This window comes from Empidonax traillii, unplaced genomic scaffold, assembly GCF_003031625.1.
Source record: "Empidonax traillii isolate 1590-97213 ecotype Southwest subspecies unplaced genomic scaffold, ASM303162v1 scaffold788:size291989, whole genome shotgun sequence".
Lineage (NCBI taxonomy): Eukaryota > Metazoa > Chordata > Aves > Passeriformes > Tyrannidae > Empidonax > Empidonax traillii.
This window is the reverse complement of record NW_020955981.1, coordinates 232,764-254,435: the sequence shown is the minus strand read 5'-3', so window position 1 is coordinate 254,435 and position 21,672 is coordinate 232,764. Positions and strand designations below refer to the sequence as shown.

Genomic DNA, 21,672 nt, shown 5'->3' with positions numbered 1-21,672 from the left:
TCATAAAAGTTGGAAGGGACACACAAGGATTATTGAGTCCAACTGTCCAACTCCTGGCCCTGCACAGGACACCCCAACAGTTCCAACAGTCACAATGTGTCCCTGAGAGAATTGTCCAAACACTCCTGGAGCTCTGGTAGCCTTGGGGCTGTGCCCACTGCCCTGGGGAGCCTGTTCAGTGCCCAACCACCCTCCAGGGGAAGAACCTTTTCCTGATAATATAATAATATATTATATACATAATCTAAGGGAAGTTTGTGAGCTTGAGAGATAAAAAGATGAAAACAAACATCAGACAAGGAAAAATCTATTTAGCCCATATGTAGAGACACACTGGATGTGCCACATTGTGTGCCCACAGTGAGAAAAGGACTGAAACCAGCTCTAAATTTGGGCTGTTAAGGTCATAAACATAAGTAACAGTAATTCATAACATAATTCTTGCCATGTTGCAGGTGCAGATGATTTTATGTCTTTTTTGTGTCTTTTTCTTTAGGTACTCCCACAGTGTTGGAGAGGGGTGGGGCAATGGCCAAGGTCAGCCTTTGAGTGCTGTGGTGGCACTAATCAGCAGAAAGGTTGTTGTTCAAGGAAATGTCACCCTGGAGAGAATATCCCACCTCAGACAGTGTGCAAAAGCAGGTGTTACAAAAGGTGAGGAGGTCTTTTCTCACAGAAATGCATCGAGGAGGAAAACTGCTCCATTGAAATCCTCTTGCGGCATCACTGTGTATTAGAACTCTTCCTTCACAGGATAACTTTGAGACATACCAATGCCAGGGAAGCGAGTTTGTCTTTCCAAACATTGTTTGACATTGAAATGTGAAGTCTTGGGAGTTGAACTGCATTTCCTTGTAATATCTCAGATGTATTATTTTCACATTGTTGTTTCAAGCCATCTTGGGAAAGACCCTTTAGTTTTGCCTGAGCCTAAGGGTGTAGAAAAGAAAGTATCTTCTGAAAACATGTTTCAGTGTACATAATATATTAAATTTTTAATTGTGTTTACTATTTAGTCACTTTTAGAAGAAGGAAAAACAAAACAGCCCAATGCTGTTTGTACTCCTTAGTGTAAAATATTGAGACATTGTTCAGTGACTTGGGACGCCAAGAGAAAAATAACAGGTGATGCACATCGTATCACTGGTGAAAAAATGTTAAATATCTGTTCTCCTTTAGTTTTACTTGTATGAAACACCATGAAGCCTGACAGGTGGTTTCCTGATTTACACCATCTATTGAGGAAGCAGAATTGGCCACAGTGATTATAATTTGAGGAGAGTTAGGTTATCTGGCAACCCAGGTGTAAGGTTTCCTTTAAAAATAAAATGCCTTGGGCTTTCAGACTGTGACACAAGACTTCATTTGATATCCAGCAGCCAACTGCTTATATTACTCATGGATTTATGGTCCATTTTCTGTGGAACTCATAAATACAGTCTCTGAAATGTGCTAACCATTTGAGGTTTTTATTTGAGTTAAAGGATAGGAGGATTTCTCAGAGGAGTCACCAGAAGATGAGTGAGCAGTGTTTTTTTGGTGGTTAATTTACCTTTTTAAAAAGAAAAAGTGAGCATTACTGAGCAGAAGTAGGCAGTGCTGGAATTTGAGATCCCCTCTGCACCTCCACTGAACAAGCCCAAGTGACACATTCATAGCCTGGTTCTCATACCATAATATCCTGAGCACAGACCCATGGAAGGGTGTCTTTCAGCAATTTTCCCCAGACCTACAATTTACTTACCTTGTCATATAATGGAATTGCAAAATGGTTGGAGTGGAAAAAGAAATTAAAGATCAACTACTTCCAACCCCCTGCCATGGACAGGGAAACCTTCCACTATCCCAGGTTGCTCCAAGCCTCATCCAACCTGGCCTTGGACACTTCCAGGGATGGGGCAGCCACAACTTTGTGCTAAAGCCTCACCACTCTCACAGCCAAGAATTCCTTCCTAAGCTCTAATCTCATCTTCTGCCTCTGGGTAGTAGCGGCTCCCCACCCACCTGCAGGGAGAGACAGGAGAGCAGCTTAAAAAAAAATTCAAAATGTCTCGTTTCAGTTTAATTCCATATATCCAAGCCCAACCTCCTTCTCAAGAACCTCATCCCAGGGAAGTCAAAGTCAAATCCATCTTTCTCATGCATACAGGACCATCTATAATTAAACGCAAGAAAACTTCCCAAGACGTAAAACTACAACAGCTTCCTGCTCTTTTTGATACATTTTCCTCTAAAAACGTCCGGGCTTTTAGGGAAGGAATCACGAGGGTATTTGGAGGGAAGATCAGAAATGTTTGCCTGTGGGGCAAATGTTTGCCTGTGTGTTTGGGCCCAGTTGGAGTCTCACTGCGTCAGTGTGATGGGTCTCACCTTGTGTGTCCCCATGGTCACCGTGGAGAAATGACACTCACAGCTCCCACTGGGTTGTATTTTAGGCAGCTCCAGGTGTCTGTACAAGCGAAGTGAGAGGCAGCTGGGGGCTCGGGACCTGGGAGCCATCGTGGTTGTGGAGGCTTTCCAGGGAGAGGCGAGCCGGCTCCAGCTGGAGGGTGTCCAATTCCACCACGTTGGCCAAATATTTCGTCATCACTGCAGTGCCCTGACTGTCACTGGCAACACACGGATGGCAGGTGAGTTGGCTGTACTGGAGGTGGGCTTGAATGATCTCAAATGTTCACCTTCTCCTGCCCAAAGCTGGGGCAGATGCTCTAAAAACCTGCTTAGCTCTGGGGTCCGTGGACAAACTGGATTGCTAAACGTGAGGAAACCTCACCTGTAGTCCAAGACCCAGTTATGGAGTTGTTTCAGCTGCTTCTTCCTAAAATAATATTTTGCTTTTATGCTACACCACTGTGTTGGTGTGCTGCTTCTAGTTCTGGAAATGAATGCACTAATACACTATGAGGGAGCCCAAAGGTGGCTCAGGGCTGTCTGCTGGTAGAGTCCAAAATTTAATTTTATCACCCAGAGGGTAAGGAATATATTCAGTTCTTTTGACTTTGTCACTGGTAAGTGCCAAATTCAGTGCTGTGGAAGTGTCAACAATGGCTCTGAAGAGTGGTGGTGACAGGAGCAAGTTAGGTGGATTCAAAGAATATTTTAAGAGTACTGGATGGGACTTTCCCCTCCAGCTAAGCTACACTTATGCCTCTCATAGAATCATTGAATGGTTTGGCTTGGAAGGGACCTTAAAGATCATCTAATTCCAATCCCCTTGCCATGGACAGGGGCACCTATTTCCTAAACCATCTTCAGCACTGAGTCAAGATCTAGGCTTCCTGGTAGCAGAAGGCAGCACTGGCCATGATCCAGATGGTGGGCAGGTCACTACGCCTGGCTAGAGAAGGGGTACAAGATACCTGTCGTGTCCTCACTGCCCTTCTGAAACGTTCTTAAAAGCCACTTCAATCATCCAACTACCTGAGCTTGTAACGTACTTCCCTCTTGGGACCTCAGGCTATCTGTCCCTTGGATCTCCTCCTCCTCCTTCCTCACAGTAGTGGGCCACCTCCCATTTCTGTGCTCAGGCCCTCTCCTTCCTCCTGTCCCTTCCTCAGCAACACCCACCTGTGAGTAAAGACCTGCCAGATGAGTAAGGGTGGGCAGTTGTAACCACACGGTCTCACGAGACCAAAAGATTAATTGCACAGAATTGAAGGATGAGGACCTAATATAAAACACTCCCAACCTTCCAGCTGCAGAGTGAATTTTTTGATCACAGGCCTCTTTTCTTTCCAGACTCTTACATTCATGGCTGTTGTGTTTTGGACTCCTTTGGCCAAGGACTCCGCCTGACTGGGATCTCGAACCTCTCTGTGGACAGCAATGTTTTCTATAACATTTCAGGCCATGGGCTTGTACTGGGTAAGCGAAGCAGCAAAATATCTACCCAACATGTGCTGATTCCCATTTACATGAAAATGGAAAAAAAGCAGATCCTTAACTGCACTCTGAGAACTTTAATCACATCTTCTGCATTTCCTGGTGCCAGTGAATTTGGAATAAAGCTCCCACAATTCTACAAACAACTGCTAGAAACTGCTTCCACTTGACCATATGCTCTGTCTCTTCAGGACAGTCTTCACTTTTTCAGCATCCCTTTTTTTTAAGTGAACAGGGAGAAGTAGATTTTTTTAGGGGATTGATTAATCCATCTTTGGAAGAGCATCATTATGCAATATTTAAGATCCCAGCTTAGTGAAGCATTTAAGAGCATACTTACCTTTAACTTCACTCATTTGACATCAAAGATAATGGAGTGAAAGCATATGTTAAAAGTTAAGCAGAGGATTTAGCACTTAAATAAATTGGAGCTTGGGGCAACAAAAATGTTAAACAACAAAATATTTCTCCTAACTAACCATCAGGAGACTGACTTCCAGCATCTTCTGCTGGGATCTCATGTCGCCTGAATACCTAAAGATAGAGCTCGATTTTCATTTTTCGTAAGAGATGAGAAAAAAAATGACCAATTTTAAGATAAACAGAGGAGGGGAAAAAAAGCCTTTAGTTCTTGTCCTGCAGTTCCACACACACAGCGAGTCCCTATGGTGGGTGCTGTGTATAAACATAATGAGAAGTCATAGATCACAGTTTAAGCAGAGGAGACTATAAACTGAGAGCGATTATACACATCTTGCAGATGAAGAGAGCTGGCTCAGAGAGGTGCCCAAGGTGATGGACAGAATCCTTGCAGCCATGGGGAAGCAGAGCAAGATCTCCAACCTGGTGGCGTCCCTTGGCTCACTCATGCTGGGACATGTGTTGGAGTTAAAGGACTCTGGGCTGAGCTGAAGTTTCAGCCTGAATACACCTTATCCCCAAGATGTCTTTGATGGTTTCACTGTCAGCAGCTCCAGGGGGTCTGATGGATGAATTTATGTATCATTTTGTTGCCTGTGAAGGAATATTTATTATAGCTGGCCCTTTACAGCTCCTGAACTGGAATACCTCAGTGATTTCATCTAAACCCCTTATTTTCAGGGGGGTTTCAAGACAGTCATAAAAAGTCGCTCTGGGCTTAAAATTATTGACACACCAGGTCTCAGCTTGAAAGCCAAAACCTTTTATGCCACCTCAAAAACCTGTACGGATGTCAAAAGGACTTTATGCTGTTCATGCTCTGGTAGTGAGATGGTTTGTGGTAAATACAGCCTGGAAAGGAAATATTTCCTAAATAGATCCTGTTCCAAAAAGTTGAGAAAGGCTCAAAAGACTGAGGGAAGGCTAAAAGTGATTAGTGTAATCCCCAAAACCAAAGGATGTAGATATTCCTGTGAAGTGGCTTATGTTAGGGGTAGTAATCATTGGGAAAGGGATCTGTATTTGGAACAGAACTTGAGCAGATACAGATGAAGGTAATAATTTATGTTTAATCATAAACCAAATAGATGTCATTTGCTCCCAGTGTGAGACAAATAGAGATGCTCCAGTTTATATTCTTATTCCAAAAGACCAGAGCAGGAGAACATATGCTGATCATAGAATCACAGAACCATTAAGGCTGGAAAAGACCTTTAACATCGAGTCCAAATATTATCCCAGCACTGCCAAGTCCACAACTAAATCTTTTCCCAAATGCCACATCCACACACTTTTTGAACACCTCCAGGAATGGTGACTCCACCACTTCCCTGGGCAGCCCATTCCAATGTTTGGACTATCCTTTCAATGAAGAAATTATTCCTAATATCCTATCGAAACCTCCCCTGGTGCAACTTGAGGCCATTTTCTCTTATCCTATTGGTGTGTTCTGTGATTCTGCCCTCACTTGGAACTGGACTTGTCCAAAGTCTGTCCAAGACTTGTCAAAGTCTTGTCTTGTCAAAGTCTTGTCTTGTCGAAGACTGTCCACTTTCTGCTGTTGCGTGGCCTGTTTCTTTAAGGTGTAGTTGAAAAACATATTTCTTTTGTTTTCTTTTTCCTACTTCAATACTGTTACTAGATCTGAGGCACCCCACGAGTCTGAGTTGTCTGATCAATTGGGTGATTGATTTTTCCCTGTTTCTTCTCCTACTCCATTGCTTAAGGGGGCAATGCCCCTCTTTGTGCAGAGTTGCACCAGGTGTTCTTAAGCATATTTAGATATTTTCTTACGTGTAAGCAGGGCAGTGAATGGAGACACAGGAGATAGAGCAGACTTTGAGTCCTAGTACTGCCAGGAGCATGCCTGTGCAGAAGTGAGCCCCTTTCCCTCTCTGAATCTCTCTTTTCCCAACTGTAAATCTGCTTTATAATATATATATATATATTATTTGTTTTCAGCATAAGCTTACAATAGGATAGATATGGCTGGTGATATATTCACATATAACACCCAGTATGGTAAATATATGTGAATATAACACCTGGACTTGTATATATTGAAATGCAGAATCACGACAAGAGGGAGTTTCATTTATGTTTCATTTATGTTAATTATTTTTCTTGGTTTTCCATTATTTTTCTTATTTACTTTTCTTATCTTTTTTTTCCCCTTCTTCTTCTTTTTTTCTTTTAAAGGTGAGGGACTGGAAGAGGGGAACAGAGTCAGTAACAACGTAGTGATTGGCCTTTCTGGAACTGATGGTTTATCCAATGTTGAGACACTGTCACCAGCAGGGATCTACATCAGGGCTCCTGCCAACCACATCAAGGTGAGAAGTTCAGGTACAAGGCAGAACACTTCCTTTCTAATCAAAGATATCAGAAAGATGCAGAGCTTCATTTACCTGGGAGATCATATACACAATATTTGCTTCTTGGATGAGCTGTCAGAACCTGTGCTTCTGGTATATTGAAACAAGTGCACATTACAAAATAAATTATGTTCTTGGGCAAATTTATTGCTAAAAATTGTGATGCATTTGCATGGAATAAAATATTACAGTGAGATCATTCACAATGATGTACTTTAAAAAGTTGTTTTATTTTCTAATACTCATGGATTCAGAAAACTTGGAAAAAAGTGTACACAGTTTCTTGAGAATTATTTCCTATTTCTGTCATTATATATATATAAAAATATCAATTTTAATGGACTGATGACAAACACACTAAAATGCAGCAATACCAAATGTATCTCCATCTGGATTTAAAATTACACTGTACATATATTTGCATTCGAGGGTGAGAATATGTTCCCTGTCCTATGAAAATGACATTGATTTTAAAAGAAATTAACCTTCTCTATTCAAAATAGTAATAAAACACTGAACTTTTAAAGAGCTTACAGAGTAACAGCCCTCACATCAAAAAGCTGAGCTCAGTAAAAATCTTTCTATTCACTAATTCTCTGATGCTTTCTCTTAGTTTATACTTTTTTTTGGTCTTGCATTTCAGAATAAAAAGTCACTTTTAAGTCTTCCATGGAAGAAAAAAAATCGATTTTCATCAACTTCAAACCGCTTTTCCTTCCCAACTATTTTAATCTTGGAATTTCATTGAAACTGACCTTTCTTACTACACTTTCAGTAGTGACAAATGAATATTTTAATTTTTAAAAAAATATCCTAACCTGTTCCATTGCTAACCCACAATAACCAAACCAGTTACTAACTGTATGTGAAGACCTAATCACCCCCTGGGCTTCTGCTCCACGGGGAAGGAGTTGCAACTAAATCTGAAGGTGAAAAAGAGACCCTCACATTTCCTATGTTATTATAAGGACAGTCGCAGTTATGAAGCCAGAGAGGACTTTTCTGCAATTCCCTCAAGGGCATATTTATCCTTTTTAAAACCATCAGATGTGGCTAAAAAATACAACAACTAGACAGGATCCTATGAATTTCACCTTCACTAAACACAGCTTTGTACTGTTGTGCACTGACTTACCCTGGAGCGCTGACTCTGTTGCCAGTGGCTCAGCTTTTGAAAAGGTTTGCTGCAATTACCTCTGTGGGGACGTGTGAACTGACTGTGGTGGGTTTTCAGCACATTTATTTAGCCCTCCCAGTTCTCATGTCTTCACAGAGACGCCCAAAGCCACGTCTGTGGCGTTGTACCCAAATATCAGGGGGTTCAGTCTGCTCCCCAGAGGTGTGGTGCTCAAGGTGGAGCAGCAGGTGGCCCTGGAAGGGTTGCTGATAACCCTCGTGGTGGGCAGTCTCTTGGAGTGGGATATTCGAGGTGTTGCAGCAGCAAAAGGAAAATATGAAGTTGCCCAGGTTAAAATTGTTATTAGCTGCACTTACCGTGTGACAGAAGCAAGGAGTGCTCAGGAAGACATGGAAGGACACAGATATGAAGAGAAAAAGTCACACTTCTACCAGGCAAAACAACTGTGGACTTTTTCTTAGTACTGTAATAATCACTAAATTCAAGTGATGGGGGTCCACATCAGCATCTTGATATCACAGAGTTTCAGTACCTTTTATCTGATCAAATGACTCAAGAACTGGATAGTGGTTTTTGTGTATTTACAATCTTAATTTAATGGGGAGATTTGAACAATGTCATGGGAAAGACTGATTTTCCTGCTGCTTGATTTCCAGGCCAGGACATGAAAAATTTCCTCCTTTAAATTTTAATTTTATGTGTTTGTAATTTCTTTTTTTTGTTTGTTTGTTTTGTTTTGTTTGTTTTCTTTATTTTCAGATTTCCCTCTTTCAATTACTGGTTTTAAACTTAGGGGCTGCAATCTTTAAGGCAAAGACTGCAGCTAAGATAACCAAGGAGTTCTAGGCCCACAGTGTTACATCTTCTGTGCATGATGGGTTTAGCTTTTCCACGGTGAGACCTGCAATGATATTTTCATAACTACTCAATTTACTTGGGAGCCTAAATTTGCATCGGTGGCTGAAGAGCTTAAATTTCCTTGAAAATCAGTGGTGTCCTAAACGGTGTGGAAATTGGGACAGAGCAGTCACTCAAACCTGAGCCTACAAAGACATTTGGAGACCCAAATCCCTCTGGTTTCCATTTGACTTAAGCTCTTAAGTGCATTGGTGAATCAGGCTGTTAGATAAAATTTTATACTTGGACAGTATGAGTGCAAAATGATTATTACAACCTTAGTATAATTTTTTTTTAAAATTCAATGTGTGAGCCCAGGTTATCACTTTTTAATGCCATTGACAATTTCATTAACAGGTTGTTTCTTTTCTTTTAAATGCTGTCAGCACAAAGAACTGAAGATGCCCCTCTGGGATATTGCCTCTTTTGTCACTGAAACTTCTGTCCTATGTCCCTAGTTTTGCTTCTGTGTGCAGGAAAAACAATTTAAAAAATAGGTTTATATTTTTTCTCTTGGCTCTCTTGGGCCCAGTGAGTCTTGGACTTTTTGTAGTAAATTCCAATAAATGTTTTCAATGCCCTGAAATCCCAGAGCCAGCATGGAGAGCTCATGCATAACAAGGTACACACTAGGCTTGAGAAATTCAACAAGATCCTCCCTTTCCTTTCTTGCCATGGTGTGGAGGACTGGGAAACAGCTCCAGTGAATGAACAGGGTGGAGCTCAGCCCGTGTCTCCGTGTCAGGGGAGTGACTGATGGTCACTGTTGGTAAAAGTGACTGATTTCACTGCTGGTAAATGCATTTGTTCCCCAGTGTCACCCCACCCAGCCATTCTCCACAATGCCATTGTTTTTCACCATTTCATCCCTACTGAGACCTTTTCCAAAGCGTTTCCTGCAAGGTGGGTGCACACTGGGCCCCCTGCCAGGTTCTGAAACAGGGGTCGCAGTGCTGGGCCCGCTGTCCAGAGCTTCAACATAATCCTTAAAGTCAACAGTTTGAGTCCCAGCTACCTAAAAGAAATTCATGAAATATTTACACCCAGCCGAGTTGTGAGGTTAAGAGACACTTAAAACGTCAGCCACTCGATTTTACTGACTTGCAGTGCACAGCTCCAGGTGTTTGCCGTGCTCGGGGAGGTAATTTCTCTCTGGAATTTTGGCTGCACGGACATTCGTAATATACTGACTTCCACAAAGAATTGATTTCCACACAAAATTCCCTGCTTGCCTAAAACCCCTGCCCTCCAGCCACTGGCTGGCTGAATAAATATGCAGGTTTTTTTTCTTTTTTTTTATTTTTTTTTTTTCTCCTTATGAATCATCTGTAGAACGCACGATTGGAGTCGCAAGTAAAAGATCCTGGGGATGATGTGACCGGACTGCAGAAGCGTTTTGTTAAAGGAAAAGAGTCTGTGGCTGCACTTTCAGAAAGAGCAGCAGTTGTACCTGGGGATAGGGAAAGCAGAGCTTTGGGTCTCAGTACTTTTTAGCTCCTTGACAGATGTCAGGGATCAGGACTGCAGGGAGCACACTTGGATGGCTCAGAAGAAAGTAATTGGTATATAGAGGGTTTCACCCCAAGGTCACCAGGCACAGCTTTGATTTGGCCCATCAGGGACTAAAAAGTCATTAGTGTTTTAAGAGTGTCCAGTGACCTATGAATGGTAGTGGTGGGTGTTAGTCCCGATCTTAGAGAACAAGCTCCTCTTACAGCTGCAAGAAAGGTCATCTTAGTGAGCTAGACACCTCCAGAGAGCAATTAATCTTGTCTAAGGATAGGAGAGTTGCCTTCTGGACATGCCTGTGCCTTATTTTTTTCCAAGAAAGGGAGCCTAAGTTTACCAGGGTACACTTCAGCATCAAATTTTTACACATCCAAGGCAGGTGAGGGGGATTCTGCACAGGTGCACACATGAAAACACTGTTGTATGGACACCATCCAAAACCAGCTGGATTTGGCTGCTCTCCAAATTAAGCAAGAGAGAGCAGATTTTCTTGCCCTAGAGTAGAAAAGCTCAGAACCCACTGAATATAACCCTCAAACCCCACTTGCTACACAGTCTGTAAGTACCAAATTCCTATTTTAAGGCCAGTTGGACCTTATGTTCACTCATTTTTACCCCTTGCAATCATACAAAAATGTAACTCTTTAATTTCTTAATTAAGAGATATTAAATAACAACAACTTAGAGCACATCTCTCCCTGGTTATTCACGTACCCTGTTAAAAATAATTCAAACCACATAATTTACCATAAGTGTAAGTAAGTTTAATTGTTCAGCCACTGACATATCCTGATGTTCTCTGCCTTCTCTTGGCTTTTAGTAGCATCCATTTTTCAATGCAAATATTTCCTTATCCTCTGTTTGCTTTCTGAGAAGGAGAAAGGCACAGATTAAGAAGGAAATCAATAAACTGAATAGTTTGTGATTTACCTTTCCTTCATGCCATTTTCATCTTATGCAGAAAGGAATTTTTAGGTGTAAGTTTTCCACCCATTTTTTTCTTACCTATTTCTTCCAGAATTGTGACAACACATTTTTTTTCTGTCATTTGTCTCTGTTGCTTGGCCAATCCTTGCTGTCTGGCTTAAAACAGCTTTTTTAAGACTCCCTCAAGGTCAGAGTGAAAACAGGACAAGGCTAGGGACACAGAAGGTTTCTTTTACCAGCCACACTTACCAGAATTTGAATGGACTTCAGCTGGGATTTTAATTTGACTTTTTTTTGGGCTGACTTTTATTTCCAGAAATCTGTGGTAATATATTTTCACAGTTACATATTCTTCTCTACAGGGTAACACAGTGTGTGGTGCTGGGTATGGCTATTTCTTTCATCTGTCCCCTGAGGGACCATCCAAAGTGCCTCTCCTGTCCTTCAGTGAGAACACAGCTCACTCCTGCACGAGGTAATTGGGGATTTTTGGTGAAAGAGCTTTTCCTTCAGTGGTGGTTGTGACAACTAAAACTGCAGTGGTGGGCAGAAAATGCCTTGTCCCCTCTTTTCAGAACTTCCCCCCTCCCCCCCGTTTTACCCCCTTTCAGGTCCTCCTCCCTTGTCAGCAGAGTTATCTGCAACAGGGCAGAATCGGTGTTTGTCAGGGATGTGTGTGGGGCTGTTTTTCTGGTTTTCTTTTAGGTTAAATAGAATCATAGAATCATAGAATGGTTTGGGTTGGAAGGGACCTTAAAGAGCATCTCATTCCAACCCCTGCCATGGGCAGAGACACCTTCCACTAGATCAGGTTGCTCCACGCCCCGTCCAACCTGGCCTTGGATACTTTCAAGGTTGGGGCAGCCACTTCTTTCCTTTATTTCCTGGTCCTTTCTTCATCATTCACAAGCCCTGTTTATTAACTTGCAGGAATTCCCTGTGCTATTAACAAGCTCCTCCACTTTACCCCCTTGTTTAACTAATCCCAGCTTAGCCTAAGGTGCCACATTTAACACAGTTCCTCATCAACAGCAAAGCACTGAAGCATCAGAGATCGTGTTGAACTGAAAGCTCACTTTCTCTGTCTACCAGGAATTATCAGAAGAGGGTGACTGCAGGAGATCAGATATACAATTTCTTTCTTACACACTTAGATTAGATAACAGGAAGAATTTCTTCCCTGTGAGGGTGGTGAGGCCCTGGCACAGGTTGCCCAGAGAAGCTGTGGCTGCCCCATCCCTGGAAGTATCCAAGGCCAGGTTGGACAGGGCTTGGAGCAACCTGGGATAGTGGGAGGTGTCCCTGACCACAGCATGGGGTTGGAACCAGGTGCTCTTAAAAGGTCCCTTCCAACCCAAACCACATTGTGATTCCATGATTCTATGACATTTCATGTAAAATTGTTCCTGTAGTATCCAGGAATGGCTATTCACGAGAGCTTTTGCCTGTGCTTCCCCGAAACAGAAACTATGCTGAAAAATATTATACTGAAAATCAGTGGATGGAGTGACCTGGATTTTGAGGAAATCTGGATAATAATCTGGATTTAAAATCTCTGAGAAGGTCAAAACCAAGGGTAGCGTTCGGGAACATGTGCATTTGGGCTGTACTTCAAGTTGACTGAATCCAAGATAAATAAAAGCCTTATCTGTCTAAATTCAGGTCAGGCTTATCTGAAGGTGATGCTGAAAACTCATGAGCATGATGGGGATGTCACCTTTCAGTGACACTGCACACTTGTTAGCCCTGCTGTGGCTCATTCTGAAAACGCATAAAAAGAAATTTTAAATATCCTCACTGGCATGATTAGATGCCTAAAATAAGTAGTGTTATCTACCAGTCTCTGATTTGGGATTAAATGATAAAATCTCATGACCGAACTGTTACAGACTTTAGATTTTAGATATCGAAAAGATGAATAGAAAAATCTGCTCACCACTGTAAAGAATCAGTCTCCATTGCTTTCTTTCCTAAACAGGTATGGATTGCTGGTGTACCCAGAATATCTGCCAGACAGCTCAAACAGACCTGTTCAGTTCAACAACTTCACAGCTTGGAGCTGCCAAGGGGGAACACAGGTATGTTTGTCCTGACTGTCCTCTGTGATGCTCAGGATCTTTCCAGGTGTCTCAACTCTTCACTGACTTCATCTTTGAGGCTGCAAATAAGTCACAGTCACAGTAAAGCTCTTCTAACTGTATGTTCATGTTTCTCATCTGGAGGCTCCTACTTTAATGAAAAAGCCAGAAGCATGATTTGTGTGAATTCTTTTTACAAATTCAATGCAGAATCAGTGCTCCTTTCACTGGCAGCTGGTGCTCTCTGTACCCATCTAACACCTGACTGCCACTATAATCATGGAACCAAAGAGTGGGTTGGGTTGGAAGGGACTTTACAGGCCATCTAGTTCCAATCCCCCTGCCTTGGGCAGGGACACCTTTCACTAGATCATGTTGCCAAAAACACAAATCCTGAGTGGATCTAAGCTATTCTTGAAGATTGCAGGTGGTAAAAGATCCTGAGGGATCTTACCTTCATAGGGCTGATGGTTTCCAGGGGATTTTTTTTTCATTCTCATTAAAAATTTGCACTTTTCATTCATTTGAATTTGTCTAAATTCATTCTCCAGCTATTATAGCTCATTTTTAATGAATCTGGTTACAAAAAACACACATCACCCCTTATTATCTGATGCTTTCTTTCCATGTATACAATTTAGAGCTTGTGATCCTCTTAACCCCCTGTCTGATGACCTGAACAGTTTATATGTGTTTCTCTGTAAGTCATGTTTTCTAGCTTCACCCATCTCTATGACTCTGAAGGTGTACAATCTTTCAGTGTGATTTTTTTTTAATTGATGCACACTCTTCCTGGAAAAGCTTATTTATATGAAAAAAAAAAATAAAAGGTTGTTTTGCGTGAGTTTTTTGTTTGTTTATTTTCTCTGCCCACCTTGTAATTTATTTGTATGAGACTGACTGAGAATACACGAATAACTAAGTTTATTCTACTTCTTTCCATTGGCTCCCTCCAGAAACAATTTTCTTTCTTTTAGTTGTCCCATCTCTGGGAATGTTTAAGGTCGGGTTGGATGGGGTTTGAAGCAACCTGGTCTGGTGGAAGATGTCCCTACCCATGGCAGGGGGTTGGAACCAGAGGATCTATCATGTCCCTTCCAACACAAACCATTCGATGATTTGATGATGATGATGATTCCTTTATTTTTCTTTTATATAGATTTTCAGCAGCAGGAATCTTGAACTCCAGCATTTCTGGATTTCTTCTTGCAAAGACTTTGGCATTGACATCGTGGAGAGCCTGGGAAACACCTCTGTGTCTGACAGTGTTTTAATTGGACATGCTGGGCAAAAGGTGAGCACTGCAGGAATGGTTTCAATGTTGCCTTCAAATGGGAATCTGGAGAAATAATAGAAGGCTGGAGAACAGCCCATGGTAAATCTTGGATTTTAAATAGATTGTATGAAAAATAGGACAAGACACAGGACAAGAGGAAATGGTCACAGATTGTGGCAGGGAAGGCTTAAATTGGATATTAGGGAAAATTTTTTCACTGAAAAGGTTATCAAACATTGCAACAGGCTGCCCAGGGAAGTGGTGGAGTCCCCATCCCTGGAGGGATTTAAAAGATGTGCAGATGTGGCACTTGGGGACATGGGTTAGTGGTGGCCTTGGCAATGCTTTGGGAATGGTTGGACTTTAAGACCTTGTTTTTTTTTTTCCAACTTAAAAAATTCGATGGTTGTATGATTTTTTTCCCCAAACATACTTTTATTTCATTATGGAAGTTTTGAAGATTTATTTAAAACAAATTTTAAACAAAGACTCTAGTTTTTCTATTTTGATTTAGAGCTGTTTAAAAGTTCCACATTGTAAGGCATAATTCTTCGTATTCTGTATAAAACAACATTCAAAAGTAAAAACAAAATCACAAAACCAAAAAGCTGAAGGATTTTAGCAAGACAGTTAATTTTTCCCCTACTTGTCTTATATTCCAAGATTGGCATGCTCTCAGAAAAACCTTGGAACTTCACAGAACATGATTTTTTGAGAAAAATCACAATTTTTGTTTAATCAAGGGTTTTTAACATAAATTCCTGTATATTCCCATATATTCCTATATTCTTTTTGTTGAATAAACAGACAGCATTTAACCACACACATGTGGGTTTAGTTTGGTGATTTGAGAATGATGAGGGGGAACACCAGATTTGGTTTCTATCCCAGTCAACACTTTGGTTTCCTCTGCTGTCTTGCAGCATCATTGGCCCACCTGGACCACAGAGTGTTATTTGGTTTTTTTTTTTTGCTTGAGAGTGAAAAATACCATCAAAGTGTAATTTTATTTATGCAGTAAATATGATTTTCTTTAGGCAGCTGGACAAAGTCCTTTGGGTGCTACCAGGTTGTTAACAGAATAATAACATGGATAACAATGGAATTTTAGTTACAACTGGCCACAGCTGCTTGTTCATGGTTTTGAGGTCTTTTTATTTTTCCCTGCTCAGTTTTCTATTGCTGTTTATTAAATTAATTTTCCTTCTGACTGGCAGAGAAAGGGCTTTAAATGAGTTTTCTTCAGAAGCCCACAGAAAGAAAACTCTGTTGTAAGTATGTAGTTCAGATAAAATCCTGGCTTCACCTGTCCAACCTTGCAGGGTCCCAAGGAATTTGTCTCAGGCACCAAAGGGTGGATGTCTTTGTTTTTGCTTTGCAGGATCCATGGAAGGACTCCAATGTTGTACTTGTTAAGAGATTTAGAGGCGCTCAGCTGTGCCTTGTTTCTTGCAGTACCCCAGGGGGGTGATTATCTTTGATTATCTCATGATAAGAGCCTCCTTGTCATAATTTACATCTTAATGTATGTAATTCTCCCTTTAATAATGATGTCTCTTTAATATCAATTAAAACTTTATGACATTAATTTAATGGGAACCTTGGATATTCCTCTCTGCTACAGCCCTTCCACGTTTTGAGAGCAGTGCTTCAAAACAAGATTGTTTTCTGGAGACATCAGGGCATTTAAAAATTGGAGCTTTGACCAATTGAAACATTAGTGGCAGGGCTAAATCTAGGACCAAGGGAAAGATTTTTGTTGACTTCTGTCGTGGTTTTGCCTAGACATTCAGCAAGACTCTTCCATGTTTTCATAAAGCAATTCATTGTCTTTGAGGAGCCATTTGAGAGGCATTTCTTCCTGGGAAAAGCAGGAGTTCTGAGACAGGTGACACACACTAGGGAGGGATTATTGTCTCAAACCATTCTATTTGCTATTTATTTAAATAAAAGGAATTAGGAAAAAATATAGAAAGGTGGGTGGGATGGAAGGACCAGAATTGTAAACAAAAAAAAAAAGTAAGAGACTTTCTAAGTGATTTGTTACCAGAAGTCAGGGATTTCTGTTTAGCACTGATTTGGAAGAAGATGGCCCAAAGAACAGGACCATCATTCCAGATGTTTTGGCCTCAGAATAAAAAAGCTGATGGAGCTACTATATCTTAAAGAGACTAAAGAGAGCACCATCTCTTTGAAGTAATAATCTATTTATAAAATCCCTTTTCATTCTACATTTTCAATTAAAGAGGATGTTTTCACATAGGGTGGATTTCTTGATTGATTCTCTACTATGGCTTTTGAGAGTTATTCTACAAGTCTTTTGCTACAAACACCCTAAAATCTAGTTTGTCCATTGTGTTTCTCATCACCTGTGGGTTTTGCTCTTCCTTTTCAGTTCTTGTAGCTCTGATGGATCCTGAAGTCAAGTAGAGCTTTGCAGAGAGCCTGGCTTAAATGCTTCCCCCATTCCAAATTACAAAAGGCTTTTGCAGATTTTTCTTAGAACAGAAATTAGAATGATAAAGTAGGGAAAATTCCTAGTTGCTGGACAAGAAAAGGTGAAGTAAAAGGGGCTGTAAAAATCTGGTCCTTGTGTCTTTTAGATGAATTCTTTCTTCCCAGGGAATGTGCAATTGGCTTTGTCTTCAAATGTCCAACCCAGAAAAAAGGCAACAAGCTGCCCTGAATGTGATGTTATCACATGCTGTAAATGGTGAATTAAACAGGTGTTAACTTCCAGAATTTACAAAACAACAGCTTATATCTGTCCTTCAAACCCCTCAGCTGTGGCAATCACATTCTTGCATCCCAGCTGGTGCATCCCAGAAACCCCATCCCTGGAAGTGTTCAAGGCCAAGTTGGTTGGGGCTTGGAGCAATCAGGTCCACTGGAAGGTGCCCCTGCCAGCGGGCAGGGGATTGGAATGAGATGGTCTTTAAGGTCCCTTCTGACCCAAAGAATTCTAATATTCTGTGATTCACGCGGTGATGTTTCCCAGCTCTTTTCATTCCCTCATTTCAGGAGAGGACCTGTATGTCTGCAGGACTGAAAACTCCCAAGAGATACCAGCTCTTCATCTCCAACACAGCTTTCAGGAACTTTGATGAGAACACCTGCACAGCAATCAGGACTTGCTCTGGCTGCTGCCAAGGGCAGGGTGAGTTTGATTTCGATTTATTTAGCAGGATTTCCACAGTCCCTGAATTCCTCCCATTACAGATTCATATATCTGGAAGTTCAGACAACCGTTGATAACTGCTCTGCTCTCCAGGAGGCTGAGGTTTCAGGTTCTCCCCCATCTCCCTTCTTCATGCAGTTGAAGCCACATATTGCATATATCTTAAGACAAGTGCAGCTTTACTTCTGCCCTGGTTTAATTTTCTGAGTGAAAAGTGTTTTTATACACTGCCTTTTTCTGCACCTTCATTTTGAGAGGTAAAATTTCAAGAGTGATGATTTCTTTAACAGCTATGACCAACCTCACAGAATTTTACCAAGTTCCTACCTCAGGCCAGCCTAAACCTTAGGTAAATTTGCCTGAGATAACATGTAAACTAAGCATCCTTGAGAGCTTTGAAGAGGTACTCAAAGGCTCTTTGAAGAATATTTCAACTGCAATTACCTCTTAAATATATTTATATATAAATGAATACTGCCCTACAATAACATAGCAGAGAAAAAGTCTTCAGGAGGTGAGATCAAAGGAGGAATAGTAAAATCTGGCTTAGAGAGGTTGCAATTGAGAATAGAACAGTTAGATAGTAACCCATGTGGTGTATGAACACTCATACCTAAGATGACTTGTTATGGTCCATGGGGCAACAATTTTCTGACGTTTATTTATATATGAATGTGTTCAAAAACTTCCTGTGCTTTAACCCACATAAATATTCATCCTTTTTGCAGCTACCTGTGTTTCAGTAGTGAAAGAATCCTCCAGACTCACTTTTCAGCCAAGGTTTTATTCTGCCAAGTGCTGTGCCTGTGCACAGGAGTCAAGTATATTTACACATCCCTAAAGAGTCCTCACCTCTAAAAGAATTACCTTCAGGAAAAGGCAGGAGTGATCTATCAAAATCACTGTTTTGGGATCTGTAACTTTTGGCAGTGGGGCCTGTTTGGAGGAGGTGCAGGTAGGACCAGGAGCAGCACTTGGGTCAGGCAAGTCTGTAAGCACAAGTTACAGGGCACCAGGCAGGTTGGGCCTGACCATGGCAAAGCAATAGCCATTCCTGCAACCACCTCTATTTATTTTCCTGAATCTCCTCATCTCATTGACTCATCAGACATTTTTCCAAAGCAAAGGTGGAATGAAGTTTGTCTCTTTCCCTCCAGAGATGTCTTCAGGGCCATTACTTGAAGTGACCATTCTCTTTTCCTGAAATGCTGCTTGTTGCCCTCAGGTGGGTTCGCAGTGAGAGCTGAACGTCTGACCTTCATCAGCTCACCTTTCCAAGTGTCCTTCCCCTTCCCTCACTCTGCCATCCTTGAGGATCTCGATGGCTCCATCACAGGGCAGAAAGGAAGTCACCTCCTGCCTTCCACAGATATCCTTGGGGCATCTTGCACAGACAGTGCCAACTTCAGTCAAGCTTCTGATGGTAGTGTCTGTGGCAGTGACCTTGTTTTCCACCGTATGGCCCTCCATTTGTAAGTAACTATTCCAATTCCAAAAAGCTGGCATGAGTGCTGCTTGCTATGTTTTATACTGAGATTGCTGCAGGGTCTGAACTTAGTCCCAGGACTCCTGCCTCTCTGCTGGATCCTAAACTGGGTCTAAAACCTGAGCAGTGACATCCATTAGTCTGCGTTTTTGTCCAAAAAGTTTTGATTAGACTTTAGGTCTAATTAAGTGTTGCCTTTTATGCTTACTCTGAAAGATTTCCTCAAATGGTCCCAAAGAGTGAGAGGTCATAGAATCATAGAATGGTTTGGGATGGAAGGGACCTTAAAGATCATCTAATTCCAACCCCCTTCATGTCTTAACCAGAAAATCTTTGCCATCTGATTTCACTGCTATGTTATTTTTATAAACTGTCAGACTCATGTATAATATTTTCCAGTAAAAATGGATTTATCATTTTACAGTTTCATGGATGCAGCTGTCAGGCAATAAACACCTATGCTGCATAGAAGATATAAAAAAAATTTGTGATGTATTTCATTGAAAGAAAACCTTCCAATGAATTTGTTTCTTCCACTCTCTTGCAGCCATGCCTTTCTTACCCACTTCATCAGGACTTTCTGATCATTCATTTTGCTGTTCTTTGCTTGCTGCAAGTTAATGAACTTAATGATCTGAATTGACTAAATTTAAGATTGACTCAGACTCACAACCAAAGCAGTGTGTTTCAGTCTATAGAGTTAGGGTTTCCCACCAACATGATGGGATCAGACAGTGGTATAAGGGAGATTTGAAACTCAAGAATAAACTTTTGTTATCGTGAATGGCAGAACTATTTTAACAACTAGGTAATTGCTTTTCCAGACTTAAGATGCCAGTTTTCGCTTGATTTCAAGAGGCTGGAATAGACACTATCAATGTTTGTAAATGGAAACCATAGAATCACATGTTTGGGTTGGAAGGGACTTTAAAAATCATCCATTTCCAATCCACCTTCCACTAGACCAGGTTGCTTAGTGCTCCAACCAGCATGGCCTTGAATACCTCCAGGGAAGTGATGAATGAGAACCCATTTGCTTGATGTCTTAATCATGATAGAGGAACACAAAGAATAAATGAACAAATTACTTTTTGGGTGAAAGGAGCTGCAGTAAATCTACAACGTAACTCTCAGAGCTTATTCAGCAGTGAAAAATTATTGGAAAGGTAGGTAAAGTGAGCCAGAAACTTAATACAAGTGAATTCAAATCAGGTTGAAGACATAAAAACTTAGATATTGGCCTAAAGAACATATGTGGTCACCTCATAGACACTGATGTGTCTCATCACAGCTAATGGAAACCTGGGTCCTTGATTTGTTTGCCCATGGAGAGATGTCCAGTGCCATTTAAAATGCCTTGTGCTATCTCCTATTACTTGTCATTTCATGGCAGAAGGGCAGGGATCTCCTGGAGATGCTGTGTCAGACCTGACATCTCACACCAAAGTATTTGACTGCTTGGGGAATTTGGAGCTGTTTGTTGTCTTCCCAGGCTGGACTTGCTCCAGCCTTGGAGCAGCTGGCAGCTACTCAGGGAGGACACTTGCAAATTCTTGACATAAGAAAAAGGATGAAAAAGACTTTCAGTGATCCAAACACCACTCCTCCTTTCCTTCCCATGCTCATCTTCCCTTTCCAGTTCCCTGCTCAGCTTTTCACTTTCTTTTTGAAGTTCAAGTCTGAACCATTATCCATTTTTTTTTTTTTTTGCTGTTTCAAGTTAGTAGTACACAGGCAGAAATCCTGAAGTGCTCTGTCAGAGGGCTGTTAATTATTCATGTCTGCCTCATAATTCATATTTTAAAAGAAGGAGGGAAAAACCCCCTTCCCAGAGAGGGAAAAAAAAAAAAAAATCACTTGTTCGATTGAAAGGGAAAACTGTAAGACTTTCAGCTACCTGCAGAATTTGCATGTGATTACTGTTTCTCATAATGAAAATAAAACTCTGCAACAAATTAAGAGCTGTGAGTCATTCTAGTTTAACAAAAAAGATACTGGGTAGAAGGCAAAATAAAACTGTACTGGATGTTTTTTCTGGATCTGTTAACCAAGAGGTCTTAGGGAAATCAATTCCCTTTCAAGTCTGTGTTTACTCTGATGAAATGGACTACAGATCTTTGGGTCGATGCTGAGTGGGTAGATGGAGTTTCTCACAACATTGCCTGTAGAATGGTTTGAGTGCTTTAGGATACTGCAGCAACATAAAAATTTATGATAGTTCATGTATTCAGTGCACCTGGTTTCTCTGGCCTCTAAAGGTGGGGAAGGAGTGAGTACAAGCAGGAGTCTATCTGCACCATTGGTGTTAACTCTGGAAGAGTTAACCTGACCTAAATTTTGCCTTTCTAGTAAATTGCATAAGAGTTTCCCTGGAAAGTGTTCAAGGCCAGGTTGATTGGGGGCTCTGAGCAACCTGGTCTAGTGGAAGGTGACCCTGCCCAAGGCAGTGAGGTGGAATGAAATGAACTTTCAGGCCCCTTCCAGCCTAAACCATTCCATGATTAAT

General features: G+C 41.2%; 1 protein-coding gene across 1 annotated transcript in view; it reads left to right on the top strand.

Annotated features, from left to right (window-relative positions):
• PKHD1 (PKHD1, fibrocystin/polyductin) overlaps nt 1–21,672 on the top strand; it is a gene marked incomplete at its 5' end in the record, with an annotated part of 169,925 nt that overhangs the window by 31,712 nt on the left and 116,541 nt on the right. Inside the window, 9 exons of the mRNA XM_027901487.1 lie at nt 497–654; nt 2,436–2,630; nt 3,739–3,864; nt 6,502–6,635; nt 11,511–11,623; nt 13,127–13,226; nt 14,386–14,520; nt 17,524–17,659; nt 18,906–19,152. Coding sequence (XP_027757288.1) covers nt 497–654; nt 2,436–2,630; nt 3,739–3,864; nt 6,502–6,635; nt 11,511–11,623; nt 13,127–13,226; nt 14,386–14,520; nt 17,524–17,659; nt 18,906–19,152 — 1,344 coding nt within the window. The remainder of the gene's footprint in view (nt 1–496; nt 655–2,435; nt 2,631–3,738; nt 3,865–6,501; nt 6,636–11,510; nt 11,624–13,126; nt 13,227–14,385; nt 14,521–17,523; nt 17,660–18,905; nt 19,153–21,672) is intronic.